The sequence below is a fragment of the Eubalaena glacialis genome, chromosome 2 (assembly GCF_028564815.1).
Source record: "Eubalaena glacialis isolate mEubGla1 chromosome 2, mEubGla1.1.hap2.+ XY, whole genome shotgun sequence".
NCBI lineage: Eukaryota > Metazoa > Chordata > Mammalia > Artiodactyla > Balaenidae > Eubalaena > Eubalaena glacialis.
The window spans coordinates 68,835,657-68,852,885 of record NC_083717.1 but is presented as its reverse complement, the minus strand read 5'-3'; the positions used below and the strand labels follow the sequence as shown (position 1 = coordinate 68,852,885).

Sequence of the window (17,229 nt, the reverse complement as noted above, 5' to 3'; positions counted from 1 at the left end):
AACTCTGTTCTTAGTTTTTTAAGGAACCTCCATACTGTTCTCCATAGTGGCTGCACCAATTTACATTCCCCCCAACAGTGTAGGAGGGTTCCCTTTTCTCCATACCCTCTCCAGCATTCATTATTTGTAGACTTTTTGATGAAAAGGAAGATTTTTAAAAACACTGTCAGCCTCATACAATATTAACAATCCTCATTACAAGAAAAGTCCCTGTTTACATTGGGCTCCAGTCCTCGATTTGTCACTAACTTCTCTGTGATTTTTGGGCAAATCACTTATACTCTTTGGGACTTAGTTTGCTCATTTGTAAACTTAGGGCACTGGATCAAATCATCTCTAAGATATCATCCAGTTCTGACAATCCATAATTCTGATTCCGCTCAAAATCTCTTTCCTTTGGCTCCCTTCCTTTCCATTTATACCCATTAACATAGGACATGTAAAACAGGAAAGCAGACCAGGTGAAGCTGTTTTCTCTTCTGACTGTGGAAGTAAAATTCACAGAAGGCATTGATGTCTTCATCTTCCATTAATACATTTAACGAAGCATTTATCGATGACCTATTATATACCTGACCCTGTCCTAGTGACTTTTATGTGTTATCACTGCATACTCAGAGCATGTCAGAGAGATCATTATTCCCATAATACTCTCAGGATTGTACAGGTTAAGATATATGACCAAGTCATGTAATTAACATGTGGCTAACTCAAAATTTAGACATGTATTTTCTTGACAGTCTGATTCGGAGTCTAGGAAAATTATTCCAAGAAAATCTGTGCAAAAAGGACAAACTTTTAACACACACACATGGTATTAAGCTGATCTAATATACTTTAAAAATCAGATTTTTTACTAAATGAATAATGTTGTAATTTTTAATGGACTTAATTTGTATTGGGGAGTCAATTCCTTCATTGACTTAAAAACACCTGAACTAGAAGCATTCCTAGCCTGCTTTCAGGTTTGCTTAGGCATCTCTTCTGCAGACTTTACTGATACAACATAGAAATTATGGCAAAGCCCAGTGGAGTCATTGAAGTAAAAGTCTCAATACTGCTCAGGAAGGGATGCCAAATTAAATAAAAAGAGCCCCAGCAGTTCTGCAGCTGCGTGCCAACCCAACTGCTGGTATGAGGTAAATGAGGACCAAACTTCATTTCACTTGTGACCCTAGCCAGTATTTAAACAAAAATGCCTAGAGACTGACACACTGTTCTATAATAAGGGAATAAATATCAATAGCAAAAATAATTATAAAAAACAATAGACTACTCACAAAGACTTTCTTAGATCTTAACTGAAAGGACTACCATTTAAACTCATCGCCTCTCATGTAGTCACTAGTAAAGGGTGAGACAGTAGATTGTAAGCATCAATTTGTAATACATAGCCCTAGGTTTACACAAGAAAAATTATATAGAAGGCAGAGGTATTCCTGTTGTTTTCCTTTCCATGTCTTGTGACAATGTTTGAGTGATGGTGTGGTATTAATATTCACCAATATGCAAAGATCACAAGCATAAGTAACCCAAACTTTTTTTTTTCTTGTATGGGATGTAATAAACATGCAGGTGAAATGCCAGTACTTTATTATTCTTTCACTTTTCTAGATTTTTTTCAATCTGGAGTGATTACTCTTCCAGTTTTTAAAAATTTCTATTGGAATGCTACACTTAATGCTACTAAATATAGAGAGACAAAATAGAACCAAAAATAGTTAGATTTTTGTCAGTCTGAATCTATCAGAAAATCCTGAGTCCATTATGTTTCAAGTTGCTTCAAAGAAAAGTTTCATGTAAAATCAAGTTATCACTTAACGTTTTAACTTTGCAGAATGGTCTAATAGTAACAAATTACAGCAAGTACTGTTGTTAGCTATGTTTTAATCCTTTGATCAGTTTTTTCCAGTATGTATTCCAAAGAATACTGGTTCCTTGGAATGTTAATAGGTATTCCATGAAAGGAGGGTTTTGTGGTCCTGTAAAAGTGGTGACCATGAGGTTAAAGAGAGACAGGCTGACTTTCATACAACTAGGCCAGCTGCAGTCACTAACATGCTGATGTACATTAAGAATCTTTAGGAGGAGAGTGGCCAATGCCATTAGCAATGTGAGCAAAATTTCCTCAGAACCCTCTTTGCAGAATAGCTATAGAACCATATTCAAAGGAACAAACTTTGAGAAATTTTGCTTAAGGGCTGGATTTTATTTTAACTATTTTTAATGGAAAAATTTTTAGACAACATTACATATTTTTCCTTCTTTATTCACATTTTACTGGTATTTAATATTTTCTTGGGGGCTTTGGGGCATCATAACAAACTCCACTTTTTTTTTTAATGTGATGTACTGTTCAGGGCCTGTGAGGTGTGCAGATGTTTGTACCTCAGACTTCTGTGTGTTCCAAATAATATTTCTTTTGGCATCTCCTCCATGGTCATCTCTACTCACCACATTCTTTGAGTCTGTTCACAATCCCAGGGTCACTTCTGCTACTAACTTACCCTTTTATCATCCTAAGACCCTTTCCACTTCTGAGAATGGTGACCCTGTGTGTGCCTTTTCTCTTCCTCCCTCCCTCCCTCCCTTCTTCTTTCTTTCTTTTTCTCTTCCTTTCTCTCTTGTTCTCTTTTCTCTCTTTCTTCCTTATTTCTGATATTGGTAATTGATGCTTTCTCTTTTTCTTGATCATTCTTGCTGGGGTTTACCAATTTTATTAATCTTTTCTAAGAATCACTTTAGGCTTTGTTGATTTTCTTGGTTATTAGTTTTCTATTTCATGTATTTCTCCTCTTATCTTTTTTATTCTCTTCCTTTTACTTATTTTGAGTTTATTTTACTCTTTTTTAAAGCTTTTTAAGGTAGAATCTTAGATCATTGATTTTAGACCTTTCTTATTTTCTAAAATAAGCATTTAGACTGATAAGTTTCCCTCTAAGCAGTTTTTGTAGCTGCATCTCACAAATTTTGATATGTTGCATTTTCATGACCATTCAGTTCAAAATTTCTCTAATGATTTTTTTCTTTGACTTGTGAGTGTGTTGTTAAATTTCCACATATTTGGGGATTTTTTTTTTTTTTTTTTAGTTTTCTCATTCTTTTTTTTTTTTTAATTAATTATTTTATTTTTGGCTGCGTTGGGTCTTCATTGCTGCACGTGGGCTTTCTCTAGTCGTGGTGAGCGAGGGCTACTCTTCCTTGCAGTGCACAGGCTTCTCATTGCGGTGGCTTCTCTTGTTGTGGAGCATGGGCTCTAGGTGCGCGGGCTTCAGTAGTTGTGGCTCGCAGGCTCTAGAGCACAGGCTCAGTAGTTGTGGCGTATGGGCTTAGTTGCTCCATGGCATGTGGGATCTTCCCTGACTCGAACCCGTGACCCCTGCATTGGCAGGTGGATTCTTAACCACTGTGCCACCAGGGAAGCCCCAGTTTTCTCATTCTTACTGAATTCCAATTTAAGTCCTCTGGCGACAAAGAATATACTCTATAAGATTCAAATCTTTTGAAATTGATTGAGACTTATTTTGTGGCTCAGGATATAATTTATTTTGCTGAATGTTTCATGTACACTTGAAAAGAATGTATATCTCACCATTGTTGGTTGTAGTGGTCTATAAATATCAGTTAGGTCAGGGTGGCTATTGGTGATACTCAGATTTTCTATATATTTTTTTCATTATTTAGAGAATACTCAGTTTCTGTAATCAAACCCATGTTGATACAACCTTCCTTTTTTTTTTTTTTGGCTGTGCCACGTGGCTTGTGGGATCTTAGTTCCCCAACCAGAGACTGAACCCAGGCCCTCAGCAGTGACAGCATGGAGTCCTACCACTGGACCACCAGGGGATTCCCAAGAGCTTCTATATTCTTAATGATTCTTAAAATCTATTTGTTCTACAAAGTACTGAGGGAGGAATTTTAAAATCTTCAACTCTAATCAAAGATTTGTCTATTTCTTTCTTTAGTTTTAATCATTTTTATTCCATTTTTTTGTGTTAATGTTATTAGAGGCATACGTGTTTATGATTTTTATGTTTTCTCAACTAATTGAGCTATTTATCCCTCTTTCTCTTTGATAATACTCCTTGTCTTAAAGTCTACTTTGATATTAATATAGCCACTCCTTCTTTTGCTTACTGTTTACATGATATATAAGTCTCTTTTTTGTTGTTATTACTTCAATCTGTGTTCTTTAAAACTAAAATCCATCTCTTATAGATAGCTTATAGTTGTATCTTGTTTTGAAAATCCAGCCTGCTAACCTCTGCTTTTTAATTTAGGGTTAGTCCATTTCCATTTAATCTAAGTATTGACATGATTTGATTTAGAACGACCATTTTTCTACTTGTTTTCTATTTTTTCCAACTCTTTTTTGTCCCTTTGTTTCCTGCCTGACTTAGGATTATGTGATTTTTTTGTAAAAAAAATTTTAATATTCTGTTTTATTGGCTTTTAGGCTATACCTCTTTGTATTATTTTTAGTGGTTGCCCTAGGGATTACAATATGCATCCTTAACTTTATTAGAGTTTCCTTGGAGTTAATATTGCACCAGTTCACATACAATGTAAGGAACTTGCAAACTATAGAATTCTATTTACCTCTCAATTCTTTGTGCTTTTGTTGTCATGTAATTTACATGTATTGTAAACTGCACAATATGTTATAATTTTTTGCCTTAAACAGTCAATTGTCTTTAAGAGAAATTAAGAGGAGAAAAATATAGTCTTTTATATTTACTATAGAGTTCTGAATTTCCATCTTGCATCATTTTCTGTCAGCCTAAAAAACTTCTTTTAAGCATTTCTTGTAACACATACTGCTTATGTGTCTTCTTTAATCAAAAAAAAAAAAGTCTTTATATTGCCTTTATAGAGAATTTTGAGTTGCCAGGTTTTGGGTTTTTTTAATTAATGCTTTAAAGTTCCATTGTTTCTGATGAGAAGTTAGTAATCATTCAGATCATTGATTCCCTGTATATAATGCGTCTTTTTTTTTTTCTTTCTTTTCTGGCTACTTTCAAGTTTTTCTCTGTCTTTGTTCTCCAGGGGTTTGATCATGATGTGTCCATGTGTGGTTTTCTTTGTCTTTATCCTCCTTGAGATTCATTGAGCTTCTAGGATCTATAAGTTTATGTTTTCCAGAAAATTGGGGAACATTTTGGCCATTATTTCTTTAATATTTTTCTCCACATTTCTCTTTCTCCTCTCTTTCTGGGACTTCAGTTACATACAAAATATACAACATGTTATTGCTCACAGGTCACTGAGGATCTATTCTTTTTTTAAATATTTTTTTCTTTTTGTTCTTTAGATTAGATAACATCTATTGATCTCTCTTCAAGTTCACTACCCTTTCTTTTGCTCACTCCAATCTGCTGTCAAGCCTATCCAATGAGCTTTTCATTTCAGACATTTTACCTTTCAGTTCTAAAATTTCCATTTAGTTCTTTTTTTATCGTTTTCATTTTTCAGCCAAGATTTTCCATCTGTTAATTCATTATGATAATATTTTTCTTTAAGGTTTTTAAAATATGTGTAATAACAGCCTTAAAGTCCTTATCTGCTAATTCTACTCTCTGGATTATCTTGATATCTTTCTTTTTTTAAAAACTAATTTTTTAAGGCATGATTGACATACAAATTCTGTACATATTTAGTGTATATAACTTGATGAGTGTGGTGAAACCATCACCACAATCTATGCAGTAAACTGGTTCATCACCTCCAGGGTCTGTTTCTATTGATGAATATTTCTCTTGTGTGGATAATATTTTCCTATTTCTTAGCATATATAGTAACTTTTTACCATTGAGGACATTATAAATAATGTGTTGCATAGACTCTGAATTCTGTCACCATGCTCTAGAACGTGTTAATTCTTGTTCAAGCAGGCAATTAATTTGGCGAGACTCAAATTCCAAACTCTGCCCTTGGTGGGTAGCAGCTGGAATCTCTGCTCAGTTTTTTTCAAATTGTTAACTGTTGCATCTTTGCTGGGCTTCTTAGAATCTCTTCCATATATGTGTAGCTCAAAGGTCAGCCAAGGATTTGCATGCCATTTATTTGCAAATTATGGATCCCTGCCTAGCAACTTCCTCCTTTCTGGGATTCCCCTTCATTTTCAGCCTTTGTGACAGCCCTAAACTTCATCCTCTTACTTCCTTAGCCAGTAAGACTGTGCCTTTCTTCTTAAATTATAGCCACTTTGCATCTCATGGACTGAGAAGTACTTTCGGACCAAAGTCACACACACATAAATCTCAACTGTTACAGTTCCCTTCTTTCAACATCAACTCCCTTCTAGCTTCTGCCTGTTTTCAATTTATCTCAGTACCTTCAAATAGTTGGTTTTTTAAAAAATATTTTATCCAGAATTTATAATTGTTATCTTCAGGAGGATTAGTCTGTAATAAGCTACTCTATCATTACCACAGTTGTAACTAGGTCATTTTTTAGTCTTGCCATTGTATAATACTATCTTTATCAAAACGAAAAATATTTGCTATTAATATGGTTATGTTAATTGCTTCTTCCCAATAAGTCTTAAGTGGTTATATTTTTAAAAACTTTTCTGGCTCTATTTCTTCTTCAGATGAGAAAATAAGACAGAATTAAATGAGTTCTGGATTATGTAATGCCACCAGGGTACAATACAAATACTTAAAATATATGTTGTAAATGTAATAAGCAAAGTACAAAGAAAAGCTATAGGAACTCAGAGGAGGAAGAGATCAGAGGTAATTTCCTAGAGGACGTTACCTTTAAGCCAGTTGTTAAAAGGTGACAGGAATTTAGTAGCCAGAGTTGAGAAAAAGAGAGCGAGAGAATATTCCAGAAGGAACATCATAAGCAATGCAAAAAAAGTGGGAGGTTGGAGGCTCAAGTCTTAATGGTTATAGCTATAAATATAATTTATAACTCAAAATCAATACTTAAAAGTCCATAGTGTGAACATACTGCTATATATAAAAATATGGGTAAACCTCACACCAATTTTAAAAGAAAAAAGCCAGATACAAAAGAATACATACTGTAATAATCCATTTATGTAAAGTTCACAAACAGAAAAATAATAGCTGATAATAGAATTCAGAATAGTGGTTACCTTTGGGTTATGGTAGTGACTGGGAAGAGCAAGAGAGGGGCCCCTGGGGTGCTTGTAATGCTGTACCTCTTGTCCTGGAGGCTGGTGACCCACAGCGTCCACTTTGTAAAAATTTATCAGTTGATGACTTAATGACTTGTGCCTTTTAAAAAAAGTTATACTACAATAAAATGTTTATGTGAAACAAAAATAAAACCCAGTTTCTGGTATGAAAAAAAGTTTATGGTGTGTATCTCCATATATTAACACATTAATTCCTCACAATGGCCTTATGGAAGGTCAGTGATGATGAATTTTATGTTATATTGAATTATATAAACTTGAAATACCATGATGTAAAATAATTCTTGCTTTATACACAAAGTTTGAAATAATTCAAATGCCCCCAAATTTAAAAAAAAATAAAATTTCATTTTCTTTCAAAGCTGGATCAATCTGAGTGAATTTAAGATATATTTAAGCTTAAGTTTCCACAGGAAGGCACCACTTGAGTAAATAAAAATATCCTGTGTAATTTAGAATATGAGTTTAGCAAGTGTAACACATAACAGTAGATTAGGGACTTCCCTGATGGCGCAGTGGTTGGGAGTCTGCCTGCCAATGCAGGGGACATGGGTTTCAGCCCTGGTCTGGGAACATCCCACATGCCCTGGAGCAACTAAGCCCGTGCTCCACAACTACTGAGCCCGCATGCCACAACTACTGAAGCCCGTGTACCTAGAGCCCATGCTCCACAACAAGAGAAGCCACTGCAATGAGAAGGCTGTGCACCGCAACCAAGAGTAGCCCCCGCTCGCTGCAACTAGAGAAAGCCCGCACGCAGCAACAAAGACCCAACGCAGCCAAAAATAAACAAATAAATAAATTTATATTAAAAAAACCCAGTAGATTAAATGCGACAATAATTAATGTTTTCTCATGTCACAATTTGAGCAGAGCAGTTTATGGCTGACACGGCAGCTCTACAATGCCAGGTACCCACACACTTACCATTTTACTGCTCTGTCCTCCTGAACAGGCCATTTTCTATCTTGTGATCTAAGATGACTGCTACACTCCCACCATCTTGTCTGTATTCCAACTGGTCGAATCACTACAATTCCTATACTGCTGGCCAGAACTTGTCACAAAGACACAGGAAGCTACCAGAGGGCCTGGGAAATGTAGTTTCTGGCTAAGTAGCACACTGAAGGTCCACCAGCAGTCTTTGCCATATCTGCCATTCTTTGTCTAGCTGTCTTGAATTATGTGGTTTACAATTATGAAATGCCTCCAGGAACAAATCCCTTACATGAAATTCAGCTGCCCTGTAGATAAGAATATCCCTATTTTACAGAAGATAGAACTGAGACTCAGAGAAGATAAACGACTTACCCCCCTCCCACCCCCGCCCGTACATTGCTAATTAAATGGCAGAGCTGGGACTCAAATCCAGTGCTCCAAGCTCAGGGTTCTTGCTTTTCTGCTACAGAAGCCTCTCCAGGCTCCAAGAATACTGGTAATCCTTAGTCTGAGAGAAAGTGAGACTCCTACTGTATCTAAGTTAAATGGCACTTGGAAAGGAGTGAGATAGGACACGGAGTGGTAGAGCTTTACTGTGAGGATGTAGTAAAGCTGATGACCTGAGCTGTGTTTTGCTCTAAAGTTTCAAGAACTCAGGAAGCAAGAAAATATAGTAAAAAGCACTGGGCCATGAAACAGTGACATGCATTTTAATTGTGCTTCTGAACTAAAAGGCAGATTAGACATGTGCTCCAGCCATTTTCCCTTTCTGATTTTTAGTTTCCCCATCCAACAGATGAGGAGGAGTGCCGGGACAGGGTTGCTGAATATGGCCGTGAAGGTTGTGCACAATTTCTTAAATTCACCAAGCAGGAGATTCTGGAGCAGAGTAGAGGGTGCAGCACAGCTCCAAGCCTAACCCCTCCCCAGTCCTTAGAAATACTACTGGTAAATTCTCAAAATATTGGGATTCTCAGAAATACTACAAAATTTGGAGAGAAGACAATCAAGCAGGCATTCTTATCTTTTTTCTCTTCTGACAAGGGAACTTGGAAGAAACAAGTGAAATTAAAGTAAATAATGTGTCTGATTCTTCCTGAAAGAAGTGACTACTTCAGGATTCCACCAAAATGTTCCAAAGCCCTGGGGGTGGGGGTAGGGAGGGATGGTTTCATCCTCAATTGGGTAGAGCAAACCCTGATACAATATGTTCATCAAAATCTCAGGAGAGGGAGGAGCGTCTACATATTTTAACAAAAACCGCATATGTCCTAAAACAGAGGCTTCCCCCACCTAAGCCCTCAGGTCACAGAAAGGTGGAGAAAATCCAGAATACCCAGTTTTCAGATGTTGGGAGAGAAAACACATTGATACCAGACAATGGGGGAGGAGATACTATATCAGAGCAAGTAGAATGTCTGTACATAGCTGCCCAAGTATGTACAAGGGGAAAAGAAATGACACAGTCACTAATGATCTATTACATACATGTCAGTATTTCACCCACAACTAACAAAAGAAAAAGAGCTGAGGAGGGAGGAAGAATCATGGGCTGCAAAAGACAAAGCCTAATCTAGGAAAAAACATAACTCAAGGAACAGAAGGAATTTTCTCACAATTTCTTCCCCTTATAGCACAGCTTGATAGGAGCATAAATTAAGTAAAACTAGAGCTCAACCATGAGATGATAAAATAGCAGAATGAGATAAAAAGGGAGGTTGCAGACGTAAGGAAATAAATTGAACACCAAAATACTTTATGGAACTAACAAGTAAACTATAAATAGAAAGAAAAGAACAGATACTGCTGAATACTGAAATATTGACATGGAGAAAAGACTGTAAGCACAGTAAATGCAGAGGAAAAAATAAAGGAAATTAATTAGAAGTTAACAGGTATGCATATTAGTTTGTTACCAGCTAAGCTGCTGTAACAAAGAAATCCAAAAATCTAATGCCTTAAATAAATTAGTTTCTTCTCACTCACAAAAGAGTCCACAGGTAAGAAGTCCAAGTCTGGCAGGATCTCCTCCAGGAGGTCATCCAAAATATGGTTCCTTCTATCTTGATGCTCCATCGCCTCCTCATTCCTGTTATAGGTTATAGGACATTCTTATTTCAATGGTTGAAGCTGGCTCCTTTACACACCCATGTTTCAGTCTGTAGGAAGGATAAAAACAGTCCAGGGCAAGCGCTCTAAGGAGATGCCACAGAGGTTACACGTATCACTTCTGCCACATCTTATTGGCTTCATGTCCCCATTTAGCCACAGGGGACACTGGGAAATGTGGTCTTTAACTGGATAGCCATGTGCTCAGCTAAAACTCAGTGCTCTATTCTACAAGGAACCAGGAGAGAACGAATAGTTAGGAACCACACTATGAAAGATAAAGATGAGCCAACATTTAAGGACACTTGATGTCCCTCACAGAGAGAACTCAGCAAATGAAAGAGAAGATGTATCTAATGCTGTAATTTAAGAGCACATTCCGAAAGTGAAGAAAGAACTGAATCTGCAGGTGGAAAGAAAACATTGAATCCCAGGAAATTTTGATTTAGAATATTTAACATAAAGGTATTTCCTAGTTAAACACTTGAACTTGAAAGACAGAGAATGCTTCAGACATCCAGGCAGAAAGAAAAATCACCAACAAGGGGTAAAAAATCAGGCTGGCATCCAATTTCATTATATTCATTGTGGAAGACAATGATGTAGTCTACAGAGTTTTAAGAAAGGATGGCCCCAGGTGTAATTCAAGTATAAAGGCTCAGGGAAGTAAAATACCCATGAACACTTGTTGGAAAGAACTGCTTGATAACCAAAGCCAGGCAATTTAATAATCCACCAAAATAAAGAACTCAAGCATAAAGAAGCCCTGACAGAGGACTGTTGATGAGCACTGGATCCATTCACATGTAGAACTAATACTAAACAATCATAGCAATGACGGTTTCAAAACAGAATGTGAAGATTATAAATCTGGACAATGTAAAAATAATATAATACAAAATTGGGAGGTGAGGGAGAGGAGATGGGAGTAGCAAGAAAGTTCTAATGTTCGCATCTTTTGAAGCTGGGATATGTTATCCAAAATAAAAACATGTGGTGAAAAAAAACCTAAATGTTTTTCATAATTGCCTTTATTTAACAGAGGAGCAGGGGTCCACAAATCGCTGCCTGAGGGTGAACCACCTGTTTTTGTAAGTCAAGTTTCATTGGAACACAGCTTCACCCATTTGTTTCCATATTGTTTATGCTACTTTCCAGCTATAAAAATAGACCGAGACAACCTAAAATTTTTACTCTCTGGCCCTTTAAGAAAAAATTTGCCCACCCATGCAGAGGAATCTTTTTTAATTCACAGGAATCTTGTGGTAAAGAAATATTTATTTGAGGCTTAATAATTTGTTGGGTTTATTTTATTTTTTAAAGATTTTTTTTTGATGTGGTTTTAAAGTCCTTATTGAATTTGTTACAATATTGCTTCTGTTTTGGTGTTTTGGTTTTTTGGCCACGAGGCATGTGGGATCTTAGCTCCCGACCAGGGATCGGACCCGCAACCCCTGTATTGGAAGGCGAAGTCTTAACCACTGGACCGCCAGGGAAGTTCCAATTTGTTGGATTTAATTCAGCCTTTTCCCTTCCTATTAAATTCATATCAAATTAAGTTTAATAATATAATATAAGTCCTACTTTTATAAAACAATAGATCAATCACTCCAAAGATGTCAGGGATAGTGAATCACCTAATGATATTTGGTATGGTTTCTTAAACTTTCATCTCTGTGTTTTTCTGCATTATTTGGAATCTTTATAATGAGCATATATCATTATTACCAGAATAATAAAATAGAATGATTTTTCTATTTGAAAACACTGGAAGCAAATATACCAAGATATTCACAATGATTAATTCTGGCTGACAGGAATATGATTGCTGTTTTCTTCTTTAAGCTTTTCTGTATTTTTTAAATATTGAAAAAATTTAAGCTATTATAGAGGATTTCGGCATAAAGTGATAGAGTTCTGAATTATAGTTTTGGAAACAGTAATAAGTACCAGATATGAGGGACATTGCTCTGTTTAGAATATGATTCTTTCATTAGTAGTATACAAACCAAAAAGCATGATTCAGCATAAAATATAAAGCATGACATAAAAGAGAATCCAGGGGACTTCCCTGGTGGTGCAGTGGTTAAGAATCCGCCTGTCAGTGCAGGGGACACGGGTTCGAGCCCCGGTCCGGGAAGATCCCACATGCCGTGGAGCAACTAAGCCCGTGCACCACAACTACTGAGCCTACGCTCTGAGCCTGTGAGCCACAACTACTGAGCCCACATGCCACAACTACTGAAGCCCACGTGCCTAGAGCCTGTGCTCCGCAACAAGAGAAGCCACCGCAATGAGAAGCCTGTGCACCGCAACCAAGAGTAGCCCCTGCTCGCCACAACTCGAGAAAGCCCTTGCGCAGCAATGAAGACCCAACGCAGCCAAAAATTAATTAATGAATTAATGAAAAAAAGAGAGAGAGAAGCCAGAAGCAGATGATACTCGACTTCTGTTAGGCAATCAGCACATTCATAAAGCTGGTTTCTTTAATTTGCATTAATCTAAACCTACCTTTCCAGTTTCATCCCCCACCTTATCCTTCTGATACACACAACATACTCCAGCTACACAGAGCCCTTCATCTTCAATGAGATCTTCATGCATTTGTATGCTATTTTGCTTTGTCGCCACCATTCTTTCTACCTACAATTGCATCCTCTTCTCTATGTGATGTAATTCAGTGCTTCTTTTAAGACACAATTTAAGTATCACTGACTGCAGTACATCTCAACCTTGGCTGCACATCAGAATCACCTAGGGAGCTTTATAAAAATACCGAGGCCCAGGCCCCAGCACAGCTATTCTGATTTAATTGCCCAGGGTTGGGGCCCAGGCAGCAGTATTTTTAAAAAGCTCCCTGAGTGATGCTAATATACAGCCAGGGTTGAGAGTCATTGCAAAGCCTTCTGCGATACCAGCAGGCAGAGTTAATTACTACCTCTTCTGCACTCTCATAGCTCTTAGATTTTCCATTGCTCATGAAATTTAATGCTTATTGTATTAAAGTTAGTGTTATATAGTAAATGCTCAGTAAACGCTGAAGGTTGTTACCCGTCCTTCTTCCAACCAAGCATATGCAGAAGTGTAAACTCGCCAGGATGTCACCCCTCCATGCCCCCTACACACACACACACACACACACACACACACACACCCCTCACTGCCTTTTCAGCACAGCCCTAGACCTTGGGTCTGGCTTTTACACTGTTGAGATTTATGCAATGTAAAGAATTAAAGAAACCAGTGTTATGAATGTGCTGATTGCCTGAGAGAATCCGAACATCATCTGCCTTCCACCCTCATCTTTGTGTCACACTTTACATTGTGTTTGATGTCAGATCCTGCTACTTTAGCTTTCAAGAGCAGGTTGTCAGGTGTACTTTGTCAAAGGCTTTCAGAAAATCCAGATAAATGATGCTGTAAGCCCCGAAACTGCCAAAACTATATTTTACACCTTCACAGTACTTGACAATTTTATTTAAGTGGAATCTTTCTTCCTTCAATTTACCTTTGCCTCCCTGACCCTGAGATCAATCAGATAACTGGAGACCCTTCCATTTTTGATATTGAGTATCCTCGGCTATGCCTGTGCCATGTCTGGAGCACAGTACACTGGGTGATTATCTCAGCCTCCCCGGTTAGGAGGAGCTCCTGGAAACTACTCCTCTCTGGAGGTGAGGTGGGGAAAGGAGAGCTGAGGATGAGGAAAGGAGACCAAGGTGCATCAGCAAGACAGAAGTTCCATAATCACACAATGCGCATACACACTCTCATCAAAGCAAGACCCAGAGCACTGACCTTTCCTCTTCCCACTCGCCTGGAAGGAAACCGATTGCATTTACAGTCTGCTCTTTCCTGTTAAAAATCCTATTTGTAGCCATTTTAAACTGTCCTCACCAAACATCGCCGAAGGGTTTGGTGTCCATAGGATGGTAGTTACTTATAGTTTCCCCTAAGTACCGCATCCTGGTAGTGTGGCCCTAAAATAACTTTGTTCACAGATGTTTCTCAGCCAGTAGATATTTATTTTGCAAAGTGATTTTCTCCCCAGAGTCTTGATGAAACTTTCCCTTTCTTTTTCCTTAAGGTCATCATGACCTTGATGAACAATAAGATGTACTACAACTGAGTCCAATGGCGAGTTTCACTAATGCAGAATCAGATTAATCTTCAAATTGAATAATCTTTGCATATCTAGTACTCTACGTGACCTGAGACAAATATACTAAGCTTTCTGACTTGGTTCTTTATTAGTTAAATAGCAAACCGTTACCTAGTTCCCTTGGAAGTTGTGCAAATTAATTAATGTTTGGAAAACGACTGGAAAATTTAAAACAGTCTATAAATACCAAACAGTTGCATCTTCCTTGCTGAGAGGGCCCAGGTAATTCATAACCTCCTATAATAAAGGTAAAATAATGTGCTTGGGCTCTACAATTAAATGTGATTTATTTGCAATACATATAATCTTTGAAATCTAGAAACCATTTAATAGAAACAATTCATATTTCATAACTATAATATAAGCATGTAATGACTTTAGGAAAAGTAATATCTACTGTAAGTGATCTAGACATCATGTCTTTAACCATTTCTAAGATCTGCAAGAGTATGCTCAGAGTTTATCCTTAACCTGTTAATGTTGACTGATATATTTATCTTTACATTCTCCCAGTTTTTCTTTATCCTCAAAACTCTAATATGTATTTCCTAGAAAATTTGCCTGTACAAAACTTTGCTGTATTCAAAGTCTCCTGTCAAGATTTAGCACTTTTATATTGTAGTCATTAAAATTGAACAAAATCTTAATAGTTCCTTTATTAACTACTATACTGACTTTGCATAGTGGAAATCACAACATGTTAATTGGAGTTAATTAACTATTTTAAATTACACAAACTCCTTACAGTAGACAATAGCACAGGGTACTCATTAGCAATAAAATTGGAGCTGATATTGCTACTTTATTAAAACTTAATGAAACTATTCATAATCTTATTTATTGTTTACAAGAAGAAAACTGTGTTCAGTTTGAAGGCAAAAAAGTCTGCTGAAAACAAATTTTTGATTATTTAGGTGAAGGCTCAGAAGTTAATAAAAGGGTCCACCATATCCAACCTCACGGCTCTGCCAGCTTCTCATCGCACGAATCCCTATTTCACCCCTGTGCCAGTCTTACAAGTGGATGCCAATAAAGGTTAGTGATTCAATAACCATTTTATATGTTTAGGAACATAGGGAAAGAGCACTGAGGTGGGACTGGGGGCCTGAGTTTGAATTTGGATTCAGCCACTAATTCTCTAAGATGACTTCAGACAAGTCAAGTCCTCACTGTGGCCTGAGTTTCCTTCTCTGTAAATCAGAAGGTTGGACTAGAGTCCCTTCCCACCTCTAAAATCCGTGATTCTATAGATTTACTATTGATTTAGATGTTGATGTTATTACACATTAAAATTATTATTGTGTTTAAGTGATATTATTATAATTTTTCAAGCTTCTGAGCAGATAGTTTCTGATGCTTTTCTGATAGCATTTAAAAACTTATTTCAATATACTATTATGCAAAAATATGAAGCCAGAATTAATGCAATTACCATTTAAACTATGCATGTCTTAGTCAAAATACCAGAGTTTGTGAAACCAGTGGATTTCTTGTTTTTTAAGCAACAGGTCATGTCATCTTTATCTCAGTATCCCCAGTGCTTAGAACCATATCTAGCATTTTGTAGATACTAAATTGTTGGTTGAATGAATAAGCAAATGAAAGAGTAAGCAAATGACTAAGGACTGAGTGTCACAAGTGTAACCCTCTTTACTTCTCCCTGCTACTTAATTGGCTGACATGTTAAAGAATTCTTTTTTTTTTTTTTGGTTGCACCAGGTCTTAGTTATGGCAGGTGGGCTCCTTAGTTGCGGCTCCAGGGCTCCTTAGTTGCGGCATGTGAACTCTTAGTTGCAGCATGCACATGGATCTAGTTCCCTGACCAGGGATCGAACCCAGGCCCCCTGCATTGGGAGTGCGGAGTCTTATCCACTGCGCCACCAGGGAAGTCCCCCTAAAGAATTAAGTGGATCACCTTTTGTATCTCAAATATGAGCAAGTGAGATGATCTTTAATTATTTCTATCTCACTTTCTAACTGTTGTCTGGAGTATTTTGGATCTAAAGTTGGTTCCCCAGGGTTCTTCTGGTACCTGAAGATTTAAAGTCCCCCATCTTGTAGCTCCTGTATCCTCTGTCTGCTGACCCAGTCAGTGGTGGGGTACAGCAAAACTCAAGACAGCCCCACATCATTATAAGTCTCTTAATTGATTAAACTTCCTGCAACTGTAACAATTACTTTCCTAGTTACAAATCATTGTTGTTTAGAAATCTTTGTGACACATGCTTTTAGTTGGTTTATATAATATTTACTCCCTGGGAAAACTTCAGCAGAGTTTCTACTTCTTGCTTTAGAAACACTTACATTCTTCCTGGGTCAAATTAAGATGAATAAAATAATGAATGAATGAATCAATCAATCAATCTATCTATACTTGCTTTAGCGACAGACACAATAAAAAATTGCTGCAAAACAAAGGTAAATCTAGAGCCATGGCAACTTGGTCCAGAAAAACATCATATTTTCATCCCTCAATTATCTGCCAGAGAACACATGGCCTACCATAATATTTGTAATTAATTAACCAATTAATCAACACATATTTATTGAGTACTTGCCATATGTCTGGTACTGTGCAAGGTAATATGAGCGCCAGGAAAGCACAAGCCACACAAATGTAGAAAGAGTGTCCAGATTTTTACATGTCCTGATGCTCTGAACTGTCATTTAAGTCACCCCAGATCTATACAAGTCCAGCATGTGGTGAAAGATGAACAATATCCAGAAGAGAGAATAGTTTTGGAAAATGCAGGGCAAACTTCTCTACTTCTTGAATTATCTTGCTAAATCTAAAGAAGAAAGCTCCCCCAAACCCTCCACAATGGTTAAGAATATAAGTCTCATAATAAAA

The 17,229-nt window shown here is 37.1% G+C and overlaps 1 protein-coding gene across 1 annotated transcript in view; it reads left to right on the top strand.

Moving 5' to 3' along the window:
* The window catches only part of IQCH (IQ motif containing H), a 207,022-nt gene that overhangs the window by 49,765 nt on the left and 140,028 nt on the right, over window positions 1–17,229 (top strand). The window contains exon 5 of the mRNA XM_061181981.1: window positions 15,293–15,413. Within this exon, the coding sequence (XP_061037964.1) occupies window positions 15,293–15,413 (121 nt within the window). The remainder of the gene's footprint in view (window positions 1–15,292; window positions 15,414–17,229) is intronic.